The sequence below is a fragment of the Rhineura floridana genome, chromosome 8 (assembly GCF_030035675.1).
Source record: "Rhineura floridana isolate rRhiFlo1 chromosome 8, rRhiFlo1.hap2, whole genome shotgun sequence".
Taxonomy (NCBI): Eukaryota; Metazoa; Chordata; class Lepidosauria; order Squamata; family Rhineuridae; genus Rhineura; species Rhineura floridana.
In genome coordinates this window covers 81722936-81738271 of record NC_084487.1, presented here as the reverse complement: position 1 = coordinate 81738271, position 15336 = coordinate 81722936, and the positions used below count along the sequence as shown (strand labels likewise).

The 15336-nt window shown below is 39.9% G+C and overlaps 1 protein-coding gene across 6 annotated transcripts in view; it reads right to left on the bottom strand.

The window, feature by feature from the left end:
- Positions 1-15336, bottom strand: part of ADAMTS20 (ADAM metallopeptidase with thrombospondin type 1 motif 20) — a 125943-nt gene that overhangs the window by 44477 nt on the left and 66130 nt on the right. For 5 of the 6 annotated variants that reach the window (XM_061639924.1, XM_061639926.1, XM_061639921.1 and 2 more), the window contains exons 15-26: positions 14038-14155; positions 11823-11918; positions 7776-7942; positions 7542-7671; positions 6198-6324; positions 5686-5896; positions 5224-5388; positions 3882-4046; positions 3289-3411; positions 3066-3173; positions 550-714; positions 20-310 (exon numbers count right to left, since the gene is read on the bottom strand). In XM_061639924.1, the coding sequence (XP_061495908.1) occupies positions 20-310; positions 550-714; positions 3066-3173; positions 3289-3411; positions 3882-4046; positions 5224-5388; positions 5686-5896; positions 6198-6324; positions 7542-7671; positions 7776-7942; positions 11823-11918; positions 14038-14155 (1866 nt within the window). The remainder of the gene's footprint in view (positions 1-19; positions 311-549; positions 715-3065; positions 3174-3288; positions 3412-3881; positions 4047-5223; positions 5389-5685; positions 5897-6197; positions 6325-7541; positions 7672-7775; positions 7943-11822; positions 11919-14037; positions 14156-15336) is intronic. The other variant, XM_061639922.1, reaches the window with a different exon arrangement.

Genomic DNA, 15336 nt, shown 5'->3' with positions numbered 1-15336 from the left:
CAGACTATAATTTACTTACTGCTCCCCATGGTCCTGTTCTCCACTGGTTTCCTTGAGGAGAGTGGTGATCCCTTGGGTTTACATTGTCATGTGAGTGATGGACCTTGTGTATTGAAGGATAATCTTGATGGCTTGGATGTTCATGTGTATCCGGATTATGGCGATAAATTGGCTGGCAGGATGGCATGTTACATTCTTGTTCTTTTGTAGGATGGCCTTCGGGATCACAGTAATTCTCATCAATTTGTTGATGGTGGTTGACACAGACAACTTGCCTTGTTACTATTCCATTACCACATGTAACTGTGCACTGACCAAAAATTAACCCAACATTTATGTGACACAACATAACATGAAAAACTGATAACCAATGATAACTATTTTAAAAATTAAAATTAACAATTATCGAATTTGCGGAACAAGGGCTAAAACAGCTCTATGTATGCCTCTTCAGAAATTAAACACAGCAGACATTTCTACCTTGATGTATATTGGTGTTCTACTACAAAATAAGAAAATAAAAACATAATAAAAAAGAATGATATTTACAGGTGACCAACTTCCAGCTTGCCAAACACCACATGGACTAAAGCAGCTTGAAAGTTCTTCAGGTCTGGGCAAATGTGCGCAAAATGATTCTTCTGCCATTCTGCCATGACCATCCCGGCAGCTTACATAACGAGCACGGTTCCCCCTTCCACAGGATGCGGAACACTGCAAAGATGAACCAAAACCAGTATCATGCTATTCTAACCAAACACAGCCACATACTCACGAATCCTGAGTCCAGACGCATCTCCTTTCCCATGATATGAAGTACAACTGGGATATGTCCTTAGTTAAGGTTGGCATGCTGGCCAACTAGCCAGCCATCATTTGAAAGCAGACAAATATTGTCAAATATTCCATAAAGCCAAGAATGACACTGTGTAGCTGGCACCTTACCTTTTAAAAATTTAATTATGGTATCATTTGTTAGGTATCACTTGGCTCCCTAGCCCTGCAGTTGTCAGGGCAAAGCAGCCAGCACAGCAAAGCTTCTTAAATTGTTTGAATGCAATAGTGGCAAATGTCACTGACTAGAACTGCCCATCTTGCTTGCTGTAGGAAGCATGATCCCCTCCATATGAAGATGCTGCTGATTGTGTTTAAAGCATTGATCTGCTGCCTGCTAGTTTAGCACAAATGCCTTTAAAAACTAGCTTTCATATATGTAAATATAACACACATACACTAGCTTTAGAATGATCCTGGCATTCCCTGAAGTCAAAGAGAAGAACTTTTCACTGAATCATTCACATTTATAGAAACTTTACCAACGCTCTTAGAAGTTATAACAATTCACTACAGTTTTTAACAGAGCTTGGAAACGTTACTTTTTTGAACTACAACTCCCATCAGCCCAATCCAGTGGCCATGCTGGCTGGGGCTGATGGGAGTTGTAGTTTAAAAAAGTAACTTTTCCAAGCTCTGGTTTTTAAACATTAATTTCATCACTCCACAAAACCTGTTCACTGAATTCCCAAGGTATGGCTGCTGCCTTGCTGAGGCCACCACCTTGCTGAAGCTAAGGAGATCTGATCAGTGCCTGGATGGAAGATCCCCTGGGAAACCCATGTTTACTTCTTTGCTAGGTTCCATGATGGAAGAAAGGCAGGATACAAATATAAGGAAAAAACTGGACCTTTTTAGTTTAGAGAAAAGGAGAGTAAGGGGGGACATGATAGAGGCATATCAGATTATGCATGATATGGGAAAAGTGGGTAGAGGCAACTTTTTCTACCTCTTTCTCTACGTAGGACCATGCAATGAAGCTCAATGTTGGAAGATTCAGGGCAGACAAAAGAAAGTACTTCTTTACAGAGACCAAGGTTAACAATGGAATTCACTCCTATACGATGTAATGATGGCCATCAACTTGGATGGCTTTAAAATAGGATTAGACAAATTCATGGAGGATAAGGCAAGAGCTACCAGCAACATCGGCTGTGTTCTACCACCACTGTTGGAGGCATTATACCTCTGTATACTGTTGGAATAGGCAAATGTTGCATGTTCACTGGGGGCGGGGGATATTTGGGGAAATATCCCATGTACCTGTTCACCATGATGTAACTTCCTTATGGGTGAGGTTAGTTACCTGGTTTCCTCCTTCCTTTGTCCTAGAGGATTTTTTGAATATTCTCCAATGCTGATCAATCCACCATTGAGAGAGGCTGCATGGCAAATGATGCTCTCTGCTGAGAGCATCAATACCAAACCCTAAGATGGACTGAATACCTTCTATTTTCTTTCATCTAAGCTACAGCCTATGTTTCTAACATATGAAGAGGTCGTGAGTAAATGTTTTTATCTTTTACCTAAGAAGATGGTGTCTGTTGTTATCTATATAGAGAAAGGTGGGGCTGGTTACATTCTCACTCTGCTGCTTGTGTTTTTATATCTCTGCTAAGAAATAGGACCAACCAAATTAGTTCCTATTTCTCTCTGGTATTTTTATAATACCGAACATATACCAGTTGTTGACAAACATAAATCGGGAGACCACTATTGCACTTTTATCCTGCTTGCAGGCTTTCCACTGCTATCTACTTGTCTACTGTGAGAATAGGATGCTGGACTAGAGAGTCTTTGGCCTGATCAAGCAGGGCTTTTCTTATGGCATCATGAACATCATCATAATCTTTAATTTCTTAGCACCTTCTACTGAAAATAATCTACTACACTTGCAGTATAAAACAAATAGTATAAAAATATAAAATAACTCTAATACAAGAATTAGAAACTGAGATAAGAGCAACCAAAAATGCATAAGACTGCATTATAAACATTGCAAAACAAACAGGCTGAATTATTTGTTAAAAAGGGATTGGTGAGTTTTTCCATTCCTTTTTCTTATCAAAAGCAGACCATTCTTAAAGTCTTGTCCTTGTCACCACTTTATTTTTAGAAGTAAAGAAAATGTTGAAACTGAGAAGTTTAAGTAAGTAGGATATAAAGCAGGAAAATGAGTTTCCATGCACATCTACAACACTGGTTATTATCCATCTTGTAGTATTGCTTACAGGGGTCCATGATCCATATCTCCACTGAGTCACTTTGTCATTCCGGATGACAGGAAGTAATGTTGGCCACAGCATGATGGTCTCTGGACAAGAAGACATTTCACATTCCTAAAGGTAAAAAAAGTTCATTTTGGAAACCTGAGATGGTTGTAAGGGTAGAAGTAAATTCAGTTAATTTTTTTAAAAAAAATAAGCACTTTCTCTAGATATTTGTTTTGCTTACTTGGCTGTCTCTTGGACGAGTTGCAGCACTGCACTCTCTGTTATCATCCAAAATAGTTCCATAAATGCCAGCAACACATTTGACCACACGCATCTGATACCCATGTCCACATGTAGCAGAACACTAAACAGAAACAATTCCATAAGCATAGGACAGGTTAGACTTAGAATCCCGTCTCAACACAAGTTATATTTGCATTGACAATATAGATAACCTAATACTGAGACAAATGGAAAATTCTCTTTAATTTGTTGGAATAACCCATGTAATTGTCTTCTTAAATTTCTACATTGGATTCCTATCATGCCTTGAATGAATCTGAAGCCCTTGCTTTTAAAGCTCTCTGTCTCCTGGATCCTGACAGTATATAATTTCTCTTTTGGTCATGCTGCTTCCTAAAACAGTTTCCACACTGTCTACCCTCCATCTGACCCTCGAAGTCTTCTTAGGTCATTCTTTAATAAAGTCTCTTCTGAAAAACGTTGATCTCACTGTCCCTGTATCTTCAGAGAAACTGGTTTAAGAACAGGCTGTTTAGTGGATGATCACAAATGCTGGAAAATAATGTTATGTAAGAATTTCTATGTACTCACAGCTCCCCAGGGTCCCACTTGCCAAGCTGCACATTCATTAAGTTCACATGCTGTCACTGAATCTGGTATAGAGTTTGGATTGCAGAAAATGTATTCTAGTTGTTCATCATTCAGTTGACACCATACTTGTCGGTGCCTCGTACCCTTCCCACAAGTCACAGGACACTGCACAAAGAATTGAGGATGGTTAAAGAATGTTAGCGTAATTTGCTGATTGATTGATGCAACTTTTATGTCCAATTCCTTCTCCAATAAAGATCGTGGAAGCATACAAGCAATATAATAAAATCAACATAACATTTATTGTTAAATACTATCAAATTTTTCACGCTAACAAGCTAAAATCTCTGTTAATGGCACAAAAGCAGTAAATGACCTACTATAGGCCTGATGGCAGCGGTTGGCCAAGTCAGGCACTGGCCAAGGACCCCAGGGGCTCAGAAGGGCCCCTCAAGGCCTGATCCATCTCTACCGCCACTCCCAGCAGATCTCCTTTGACCGTTTTAGTGGTGGACGGGGGGTGTACATGGGATCCAACCTAGTCTTCCATCCATGGTGGCCAACTGACATTTTAAGTTACCCAAAATATAATGCTCTAGCCCGCAGACCTATCAAATGTATTGATTTCATACATCTATAGGCCAGGGCATTGCATTTTGGGAAAATTAAGATGATGGGTGGCCATTGAGGATGGCATTGAAAAGTAGCACCACTTTCTGCCCACTGCTAAAACACTACCCACGGATCTGGTAGTGAGTGGTATTTCTGTCACTTCCATGACAGCAACATCAGAAGGGGGGGGGAAATACTGCACAGAGGCATGGGGAGTGGTGTTGGGGAGAATATCAACTGTTCCATGTCGAGGGCATCCTGAAGTTTGGCCCTGGCCCTGACCTTCTAAATAGCAAGGCCTGCACAGTTTATGAAAAGAATGAAAGGTGGGGCTCAGGTGGATTATTTTGGAAAGAGATTAACAAAATATTTCTACAATGGCTGAGAGGCTCCTATGTACACCCAAACAATATAATAAAATCAGCTTAACATTTATTGTTAAATGCTATCAGATTCCTCACACACACCACTCACTTCCTAAATAATGAATTAAGACTGAAGTGCATGATAGGGACTGCCTAGCCTATTCAATCCTCCCTCCTATTTGTCCCCTAAGCTTCCAGTAAGTGTAAAAGACATGCCATCTTGGTTTTTTGTTGATGGCATTGGCCTGGCAATGCTCCCATCCTTGATAGCTGTACCTTGTCTCCTGCACATGATATCAACTGTATAAACTTTTTTTTATTGTTTTGAGTTAAAGAATACAATGAAATTAATCTTGATATACTACCTCACTCCAATCGCTAGTGATCCACCTGGGGCACAAGAACTCATTGCAGCTCTCAGTAATAACCTTTGGAAGTCCATGGCACTCTCTATCTGCAAGCCGACGGCCGAAGTTGTTCATACAATAGGCTTCTCTGGTTTTTGTACCTCGTCCACAACTCCTAGAGCACTGATTTATTGAGAAAAGCAGCAAAAAAAGACAAGAAAATTATCATTATAAAAATAAACAAGCGCAGATTAAGGAACAGAAGAACAGGTTTGCATCTACACACACTTCAATTGATACATATTTAGCATCTTGTTCTCCAGCTCTATCAACTATTGAGATCTGAATGTTTTTTTAATTGCTTATCCTTGAAAATGGCCAATAGTATACACACAAATGAAGTATTCCATTAATTATCAGCAAATATACAACACGTCTGTGAATGCAAAAACTAATCATAGAAAGATTCTAGATTCGTACCTCTGACCATCCTGTGTGATGCCAGCTTGTTAGAAGACAGTCTCCATGACAGGGTTCTCGGACTGGTGGTTTCTGTTGATCAGCACAGTATTTATCATCTGCTGGAACACTCAGTCCCTTTGAAACAGAGTACTTCATACAGTGGATGTCTAAAGATCGAAACCCTGGGCCACACCGAGTTGAACACTCACTTTTGCCAGTGTTATGCCACCTATAAGTATAAACTATTATATGAAACTAAATATGTTTTAGTGTGTAAAGGTAACCTAAATTATTCAGGTATTCAAGTAAAATGTAGAGCAAATAAACAAACATTAAGATATTTATTGCTTTTTAATGGTTTAATTCAAAAAACGCCAACTCACAACATTTTATAACCACTTAAATAAATCGGATAAAAAGTCCAAAAGTGAATTAAATGAGTTTGTGGATAACACACTTCAAAGTCATAAAAGTAAATCCAGAATGTAGAGCAGTTGGAGTTAATCCTAATTTAGAAACCATTTTTTTACCTTAATTCACATTCTATATTACACTGTTCTGTTACAGCTGTGGGACGTGTTAAATGCTCACATCTTTGGTCAGACACTACCAAGTGATCACTCCTTCGTATGCATGTAATCTTCCTCTTGTGAAGACCTTGAACAGAATATTTAGAAAAAGTTCAACATAACATTTAAACAGGATGGTAGGAGACATTTCAGTGTTTATTTAAAAACAAGCCCAATCTCATCAAATGTTGCAATGAACATTTTAGTTTCCTCCCCATCTACCTTCCTTGTTCATTTCATAGAAGTGACATTGCCAAAAAAGGAGAAGATCCCAACATCAGTCAGATTGCTCAAAGTAAGCTGCAGCTTCTGCAAAGGCTTGATCCCTACATTTACCTCTCCCTGTAATGCACAGCCTGGCCCAGGTCATTAATGGAGGCACTTGGGCTCTTGCATCCCCTGGTCACAATGGACTTTCAGCATGTTCAAGGAGGTGCCAATTTCCAGTAGTTAAATATTTGACAGCATATGTTGTCCCACTTTGGATATTATGCTCCACCGTAGTTTACCATTACAAGAATGAGATGCAGCAAGTCTTGTGTTCTCATGCTGCCCTCGCTCTTCTGAGGTAGTTACGATAAGCAGTTCCAAAGCTTTCGCTTTCATTTCAATTAAATGCAGCTTGTCATGTTATTTGAATCTGACATGCGGTTAATCATAACTATGGTTTGTTTGAAACAAAATAATGTCAACCTCTGAGTTATAAAGTTTAAACAAACCATGGTTAACAAACATTAATTACAGTTTAGGATTGGACAAGATACTATACTGCAGTTAATTAAAATCAGCAAAGCTGCCCATCTCTTTGCAGCTATGCCAGAGGAGGAGACATGAAGTGTGAAAACCAAAGGCTCAGCCGTGGTTCATTTTTGCCACAGTAGTGGTTTAGAGCAACACTGAAACACAGCTGTTGTATATGTTGCTCCAGATATTGTCAATGTTGTCATGTTCATAACTAAGTTCCAAAGTGCAATGTATCCAACAGATTTTTCGTATATGGATATTTCATAAATAAGGGAGCCTTTTTCTATGCTTTTTGGAATACAGAGCTAGAAATATAATTTCTGATCATGTTTTAAATTTTTTAAAGTTAGAATTTGTTTGTTTTTAACAGTGAAACCATAAAGCTAAAAATTATGAAGCCAGCCTACCAACTTTTGACCAACACAAAACTATGTTTCATGCATATGCATATTGCCATAATTAGACCACAGCAAGCTGAAAGAGAAATAAATGTATTATGACAGGTAACAAGAACTTTTGTAATATCTTAAAAAATCATGTCAACCAAGAAAATGACAATACCTTGACACATTTTGTTGCAGTCTTGCCAAAGACCATAGGGGTCCCATGTAAACAGATCATTCCCTTCTTCTACAGGAATGTTGAATGAATAACGAATGTCGGGGTCGTACAAATTCCCCACACACAACACCTAAACAAAGATTTTTCAAAAACTGTTTTTCAATGGATTTTTCTTTACTTCTGGTGTATAAAAAATGTAAATGCTTACAATTCATTAAAATATTAAAGGTTCACCTGCAAAAGAATCTCCTCTTCAAGCTGACCAGTACTGTTTATTCGCTCCACAGAGTTGTTTGAACCACTGTACTCAAAATTAGCTCCATACATACTGATTTCTTTTTTAGACAGGTTTACAACAAAATTTCCATTCAGGAAAAAATTCCCTTGAGTATTGGATAATGCTATAACAATATTAACAGATACAATAATCATTAGTGCATCTTTATTTCATACTTACATGCAACTTTGAACATTGTGATAATTGACATTTTCCATGAAGACCTCTAAAGCCCCCCAATGAATTTAATGTCATTAACAATGCACTTCCATTCATCTTTATTCATTATTAGGCAAAAATCATTGCTATTTAAGAACGTACCTATAGCCAACAGATATTTCTATCAAACTTTAAAAAGCAGGGAACTTGGGCAGCTATAGTGAATGCCCCAGGGGAGCAGAGACCTGACCTCCTCTCTGAGATATTGTACTGCCCTACAAATTTGTAAAAATGCAAACACCATTTTGGTTGGTCTTTCACAGTCCAATCCACTTCCTGTGTAGCTTGGAAGAATTTGGTAACATGTGCTTCTGGACATATGGTGAGTGGTGGCAACACCTGCCATCTCCAAAGATGGACAATTACATTTTTGTTTGTTGTAATGTTTGTTGATCTTATTTTGCTTCTTTTCTGTGTTACTACTGTTTCTACAGAGGAACCTAGAAAATTATATTTCTCTCATTATTCATCGTAGAAATCTGTGTCAAATTTATTTTTTTTAATGTCAAAGTCTTTTTATTGGTCAATGTCATATGATGGCAAAGACAGCCTTTCGTATTTCAAACTGGAAGTTATGCTCTATTTCTATTTTGGGTGCATTAACAGATGAATGTGAAACTGCAGTTTGATGGAAAATCAGACTGATTACAATATGTTGCTACTTAAGCAATGACTTCAGCTGTTGGAAAAAAACAAACTTGGCCTGCCCAAGATGCATGGTTTCAGCCTGCTATGCTTAAACATCTCCATTTAAGGAAAGGTGGGCATGGTCAATTAAAAATATAGAGCACACCTAGAATTTTGCTAGAATGTATTTCACCTCCCACTGTTTTATCTTGTGCAAACTGAGACACTCCTCATGTCCATTGGAAACTATTCTGCAGAACAGTCAGTGCCATTATTCCACAATTGTTTTTTGAGCTCTTTTTTAGTGTTGCTGTACTTCACATATTCACAGAAACAGAAGCAAAAGAGAATGGTTTACAATAGGAAACTTCACTAAAGTTGCAATGAAACATATTTAAAGTGACTATCTGAACTATATGAACTTTTAATATTGTTGCTTCCTCCCTGCTAAAACAAGATCAGCACAGCACGTCTTGTTTCTCTTATTTGGGCTGACTGCAGGTCAGGAAGGGGAGGGGGATGGAGGAAGGGGAGGATATTGGATGGGTGGGCACTGGGCAGAGGGGGAAAGCTCTTTCCTTTCCAAAAGGGAAACACTGAGAACAGTGTAATTCTTTTCCAGGGTTTTCCCCACCTTTTTATTCTACAGCAGGCACATATAGCCTCCCACCCAAATTTAAACCAAAGCTGTCTCTGGCCACATCCACACCAGGCCTTTATTTTCCTTTAGACAATCATGGCTTCTCCCAAAGAATCCTGGGAAGTGTAGTTAGTGAAGGGTGCTGAGAGTTGCTAGGAGATGCCCCGTTCCCTCACAGAGATTCAATCAGAGTGGCTGACTGTTAAACCACTCTAGCCATTGGAGTTCTGTCAGAGGAATAAGAGTCTCCTCTCAGCACCATTTATAAACTACACTTCCCAGGATGCTTTGGGGGGGAAGCTATGACTGTCTCAAGCAAAATAAAGGTCTGGTGTGGGTGTGCAGGGCCGGCTCCAGGAATGCCAGGGCCCCTAGGCATCAGCTTGCCCTGGGCCCCAGCGTGTGTGAGTTCGCTTTTGCGTGCGTTCGCAGCCCACCCCACCTACCTGTCTGCTGTCTTTTACTGTTGCCCTTAACGAAGATGGCGACTGCGGTTTCCCTAAGGGGATGAAGCCTCCGCCACCATCTTTGTTGACGGCACAGTAGACAGGTAAGTGGGGAGACGTGGAGGGATGTGGGGGGCGCAGATCACAGAAGGGGAGCAGAGGGGTGGTTGAGGGGCCCCCTGTAGCTCCAGGGGCCGTTGGGCCAGTGCCCAACCTGGCCGCCCTTTAGAACTGGCCCTGTGGGTGTAGCCCTTGATTAGGCAAGCCAAGCAGCTGTGAGTCTGGCTTTTAGAACACTGACAGTTGGTTCTTATTGAGCATGCCAGGCCTTATCATTGAGTTCAATGCTACATGTCTTAATTAATTAAAAACCAGCCAGGCATTTTTTTAACTTTTAAACTGCAGAAGATGAAGGTCAGAGTATGGGGCAAGGTCAGTGACAGGATTACAGATACTCTGTGAACACGGCTGATTTTTAATTAATTTCAACAATTTATGAAAACTCTGACAGAAAAAACTCCAAAAGGCGTCTGGTTTCTCTCTCTCTCTTTTTACACTTTTAACTCTCTATTCTCTCTGACTGTCTTGTGTATGGCCATGAAAATTTAGAGGGCTGTTAAGCAAGCGTTTCTGAGTTCAGGACTATAAGTTTTGTAAGGTTTTGTTTTGAAATGAGCTTATGGGAAGCATCAGAATGGCATGGGGGCATATTTTCAATTTAACATTGTGGAATGCGAAAAATCCATGCTGACTATAGTATACAGCCACTCTCATGACTGTATAATTATTTGTACACGTTTCAGTGTAATGATATCCAATACAAAATAGCAGTACAGTAGGGCCCCACTCATACGGCAGGTTAGGTTCCAGACCCCTGCCAAAAAGCAAAAACCGCCGAAAAGCAGATCAGCTGTAGCGCAGGCATCTGGAACCTAACCCGCTGATCGTGCTGGAGGAGATCAGCTGTAGAGCGCTACAGCTAATCTTCCCCTCCTCCAGAGCGATCAGATCAAGCGCGGAAGTCTGATCGCACCAGAAGAGATCAGCTGTAGCGCTCTACAGCTGATCTTCCCCTCCTCCGGCAAGATCAGTTGGAGAGCGGGGAGCTCCAGCCCCCCTCCAACTGATTGCCCTATTGGCGCCGTATTAGCAGAACGCTGAGAAGCGGGACCCTACTGTATGAGAAAGGCATTATCCACTGAAGCACACATCCTTTCACATCTTAATCCTATGAAGATGCCACTGCCTGTTTCACCTGGACATCTTCATGTTGACTGAGATGTCTGCATCTCAAAAGCCTAAGCATGAGCAGTTGTTTGTGTGTAGCCTTATACACTATCAGGACACTGGCATTTCTGGTACAGACACCCTTGCCAATGATCAGATGTCCAGGAGAAAGGGGCAGTGGCACACCTGATTACAGCGACTAGGCCCACTGGTTCAGCCCCCCTTTCCAGTTATTGTATGGAGCCCCCTTCTCATGGATGTGTAATGGGTGCTCAGAGAAGATGGGTGAAGTGCAGGAAAGGTCTGCATCTGACTGAGTGCAGTGAATGCAACAAAACTTTTAAAGATACAGAAGACCTCTTGGAGGCCAGGCCTGGCAACCAAGAGGTCTTCTGTATCTTTAAAAGTTGTGGAGGGGGGAGGGAGAATTCCACCTTGTGGTTCTTCCCATTACAGTCTTGCAAGAACACCTGCACTTGGCTGACTTTCTCTTCTCCTAAAGATACAGCATCAGTCTCAGGCCAGGAACCTGGCAACTCTATTTCCAAACGTGTTTTATGGATGACAGATCACAGACAGTTATCACATCAGAGGCCATAAGTATCCCAGGTAACATACTAAGAGGAAAACGGGATTTTAATTTTCATTTGAGACTTAAGATATGAAACAGTTTTTTAAAAAAAATCCAGGATTCAATTAAGATTTAATTTGACCTCTACAGGGCAAAGATACCTGCAATTAAACCAGGTAGCTCATATAATGATATTATGCAAATGTGTGCAAGGCTGTGGTGTTTTAGGGTTCTTGGGGGGGAAGTAAGTAGCTGATTACTTAAAATGCCTTACCAAGATAATTGTCATCTTCTGGCTTCCCTGAATAGCTGTGCTGATGTATGTCAAGGTTTGTTGCTCCTATGGGAATTTTTACTACAATGTTATAGCCTAGAATACAATTATACATAAATTAATTCTATGAAATATTATGTTTATAAGTGATAAACTTCATAAGAAATTAGGTCAACTTTTGTTGCTGTTTCTATCCCTGCAAGAACAGAAGGTTACCACTAGATAATCACTGTTAAGGAGTAACAAAAAACATCTATTCCCTATATATAACAACTTCGTTGTTTATTAATGCTCTTAATCAGGGACCAGGGACCATAACATCCAAGACAAATCAGAAGATTACATATCTCACAAGTGAAAATATAACAGTGGGAAACAAAACATTTAATATTACAGATTTCTCTAGCAAACTGTATCACTTTAGTTTTGTTTTAATGAGGCTCAGTTTAACTTGGGGGCCATGAGAATAAACAAGGCAACCTTCTGAGCAATAGTCCTTTGCCTGTATTGAAGAAATAGTTCATTACTTAAAATAATTCTTAATTTAATTATTTCAGCATAACAACAATTTATGATGGATTTATTAATCTGATTATATAATATCTCAGACATTAGGGGAAGTATTAAGGAACAAATGTAATGTAATACCCCAAACCAAGATATAACAACTCTGAAATAGTTTCACCAGATTTAATTTCAAGTAAATGGGTAACACAACCAATGGTGGCAGCCTGCTAGTAGAATGGGCTTCCATTAGTGCAATAGGACTTTCCCTGCCCCTCCTCTCCTTGCACCTCACAAATTTGCTCTCGGGGACCCTCTGGTACACATTTAGGGAGGGCTTGGGGAAGGAGAAGGGGTAGACCAGGGATGCGACATTAGACGTTACCCAATATGTTTAGGTTTGCCACCAAGAGATATGACACTGGATGTCAGGATATTAGTCTGAGAACATCTGCAGTTTTACACATGACTAAGAAAGGTCACATGACTTACACTGTGATTTTGTTGCAGATTTCAAAAAGGGGTGGGGGACATTCTTGTATTGTATTGGATGTGTAGCCTCAATGGCAGTCTTCCTACTGTTTACACGGCAGTTACCTGGATAGAAAATGAACCTGCCTATTCTAGGCTACTTCTTGTATTTCCCACAGCACGCCACAGCTGTCATACAAATGTGCCCCTATAGCAGGGATAGCAAATGTGATGCCCTCTAGATATTGTGAAATACAGCTACCGTCATCCCTGAACATTGGGACCATTGGGATTATGAGAATTGACTACCCCGCCCTACAGTATTGTTAATTTAATTTTAGTTTAAGTTAATTTTTACTTTAGGTAATGTTGTATTGATTTTAGTTTGTGTTGTTTATACTACTTGTTGCATTGTATTGCATGATTTTATTGCATTTGTGATTTTATGATATTCATGTTCGCCGCCCAGAAAGCTGTTGCTAGTCAGGCGGGATAGAAGCTGAATAAATAAATAAATAAATAAAAATACAGTATGCAGTTATTACCAGTACGGTTGTTTTGAAGCTTCAGATAAACTATGAGAGCACTGGTCTTCATCTACTGGTTGGGACCCATTACCAGTTGCAGCCTGGTCTAAGGTGGGTCACAATAGAAGCACTACCATCACACAAACATATGGTAAAAAATTAAGAAGTGGGTCCTCAGCAACATGTTTGGGTTAAAGGTGGATCCCCAGGTCTGGAAAAGTTGAAGACTACTGATTTAAACCAATGAAATATATGGCACTAGACTAAGCTTCCTTGTAACACTCCAACAGCTTCCTTTCTATAGTTGGAATACAATTAAGATATTCTTAGAAATAGTAAGATTGTGATATATGGGTTTACAAATACAGGCTTGTTTTGAAAGGAAAAGCTTTCTAGCCTTGTGGACAGCATAGGGGAATGTAGGGAAATGATTTAAAACAAATATTCAACATTTATTTTTTCATTTTGAAATGGTTACTATAGGAAAACACTGCTGACTGAACAAAGAAAAATCAAACTTGAGAATCTGCTTGCCGTAAAAAAAAGTCAGTGTCACACAGCTTATTATGCAAACATCTGTTCTAAAGTTACATATCAGTAAAATGAATTGTACAAGCTGTGTTTTTCCTTCCACATGCACCCTTCTGGATAAATCTTGTACAACTCAGATTAATTCTGTGGGGAAAAAACTGCAAATAGATCAAGAAACATACCGTAATGAACGCTGTTGAAAGTACCTGCAACAGTTCTACATGACGAATTATCACCACCACAGATTCCACATTTATCTATTCTCGCTTTGGAGTTTAAGACATGATCACAGCCAGCTTGCTAGAGGAACATGTTAAAATGTTTTTAAGTCCATACAACAGTGTTCAATTTACAGGTAATTCAGTTGTCTCATTTTAACCTTTCCTTTCTCACACAGCAAGTAGTAGAAGTTTTAAATCACTTAACAATTCTTATAATTAAAATGCATTTGGTATTGTGTTACCATAAAGATTAGCTTTACGGCCTCTAAAAGATTTCCAAACTAATTTATTTATTTATTACATTTATACCCCACCTTTCTTTTCAAGACAGCTTACATATGGTTCCCAAGCGGTCCCATCCAGGCACTGACCAGACCTGACCCTGCTTAGCTTCAGCAAGGAGCTGGCCTTATGTGCCTTCAGATCATAGCCTGGGACCAAACTAATGAGCCTGCCAAAATCAGACATAGTCTATGATGGTGGTAGCATTCTGAGAAGGCCTCAGTTGAAGATCTTAATGGGCAAGTTGATATGGGAGAAGGTAATCGTTAAGGCACTGTTCTTCAACCTTGGGTCCCCAGATGTTGTCAAACTACAACTTCCAACAACGCCAGCGTTCTTAGCCAGTGGCCAAGAATGATGGCAATTGTAGTCCACCAACATCTGGTGACCTAAGGCTGAAGAACAGTTCCAAGCTGTGAAAGTCTATTAAACATCAAATCCAGCACCTTGAATTGGCTCAGAAGTGAACTGCTCCTGCTTGCATGCTTCCCATGAGCATCTGGTTGGCCACTGTGAGAACAGGATGCTGGACTAGATGGGCCATTGGCCTGATCCAGCAGGCTTTTCTTATGTTCTCAACTAGTGTAGATCTCTCAAAACTGGTGAGATAAGTTCCAGTGACAGGCCTACTCAAAGTCCTGCCTGCTGTATTTTAAATTAATTACAGCTTCTAAACCATCTTCAAGGGCAACTGCAAGTATAACACATTCTGATAGTCTAAACGGGATGTTACCAGAATGTGATCTCCATTGCTAGATTGCCCAAATCCAGGAGAGGTTGCAGTTGGTGCACCAGCCTAAGCTCGTGGAAAGCACTCTGTGCCACTGAGGATACATGTGCCTCAAGCATCAATGCTGGATGAGGGAGTACTCCCAAGCTGAGAACCTTGGGAATAGAGTACCCCATCCAAAACAGGTTTAATACCTCCTTCCTGGAATAGAGAAAAACATCTATCCACAGTGCCTCCATTTCATCAGG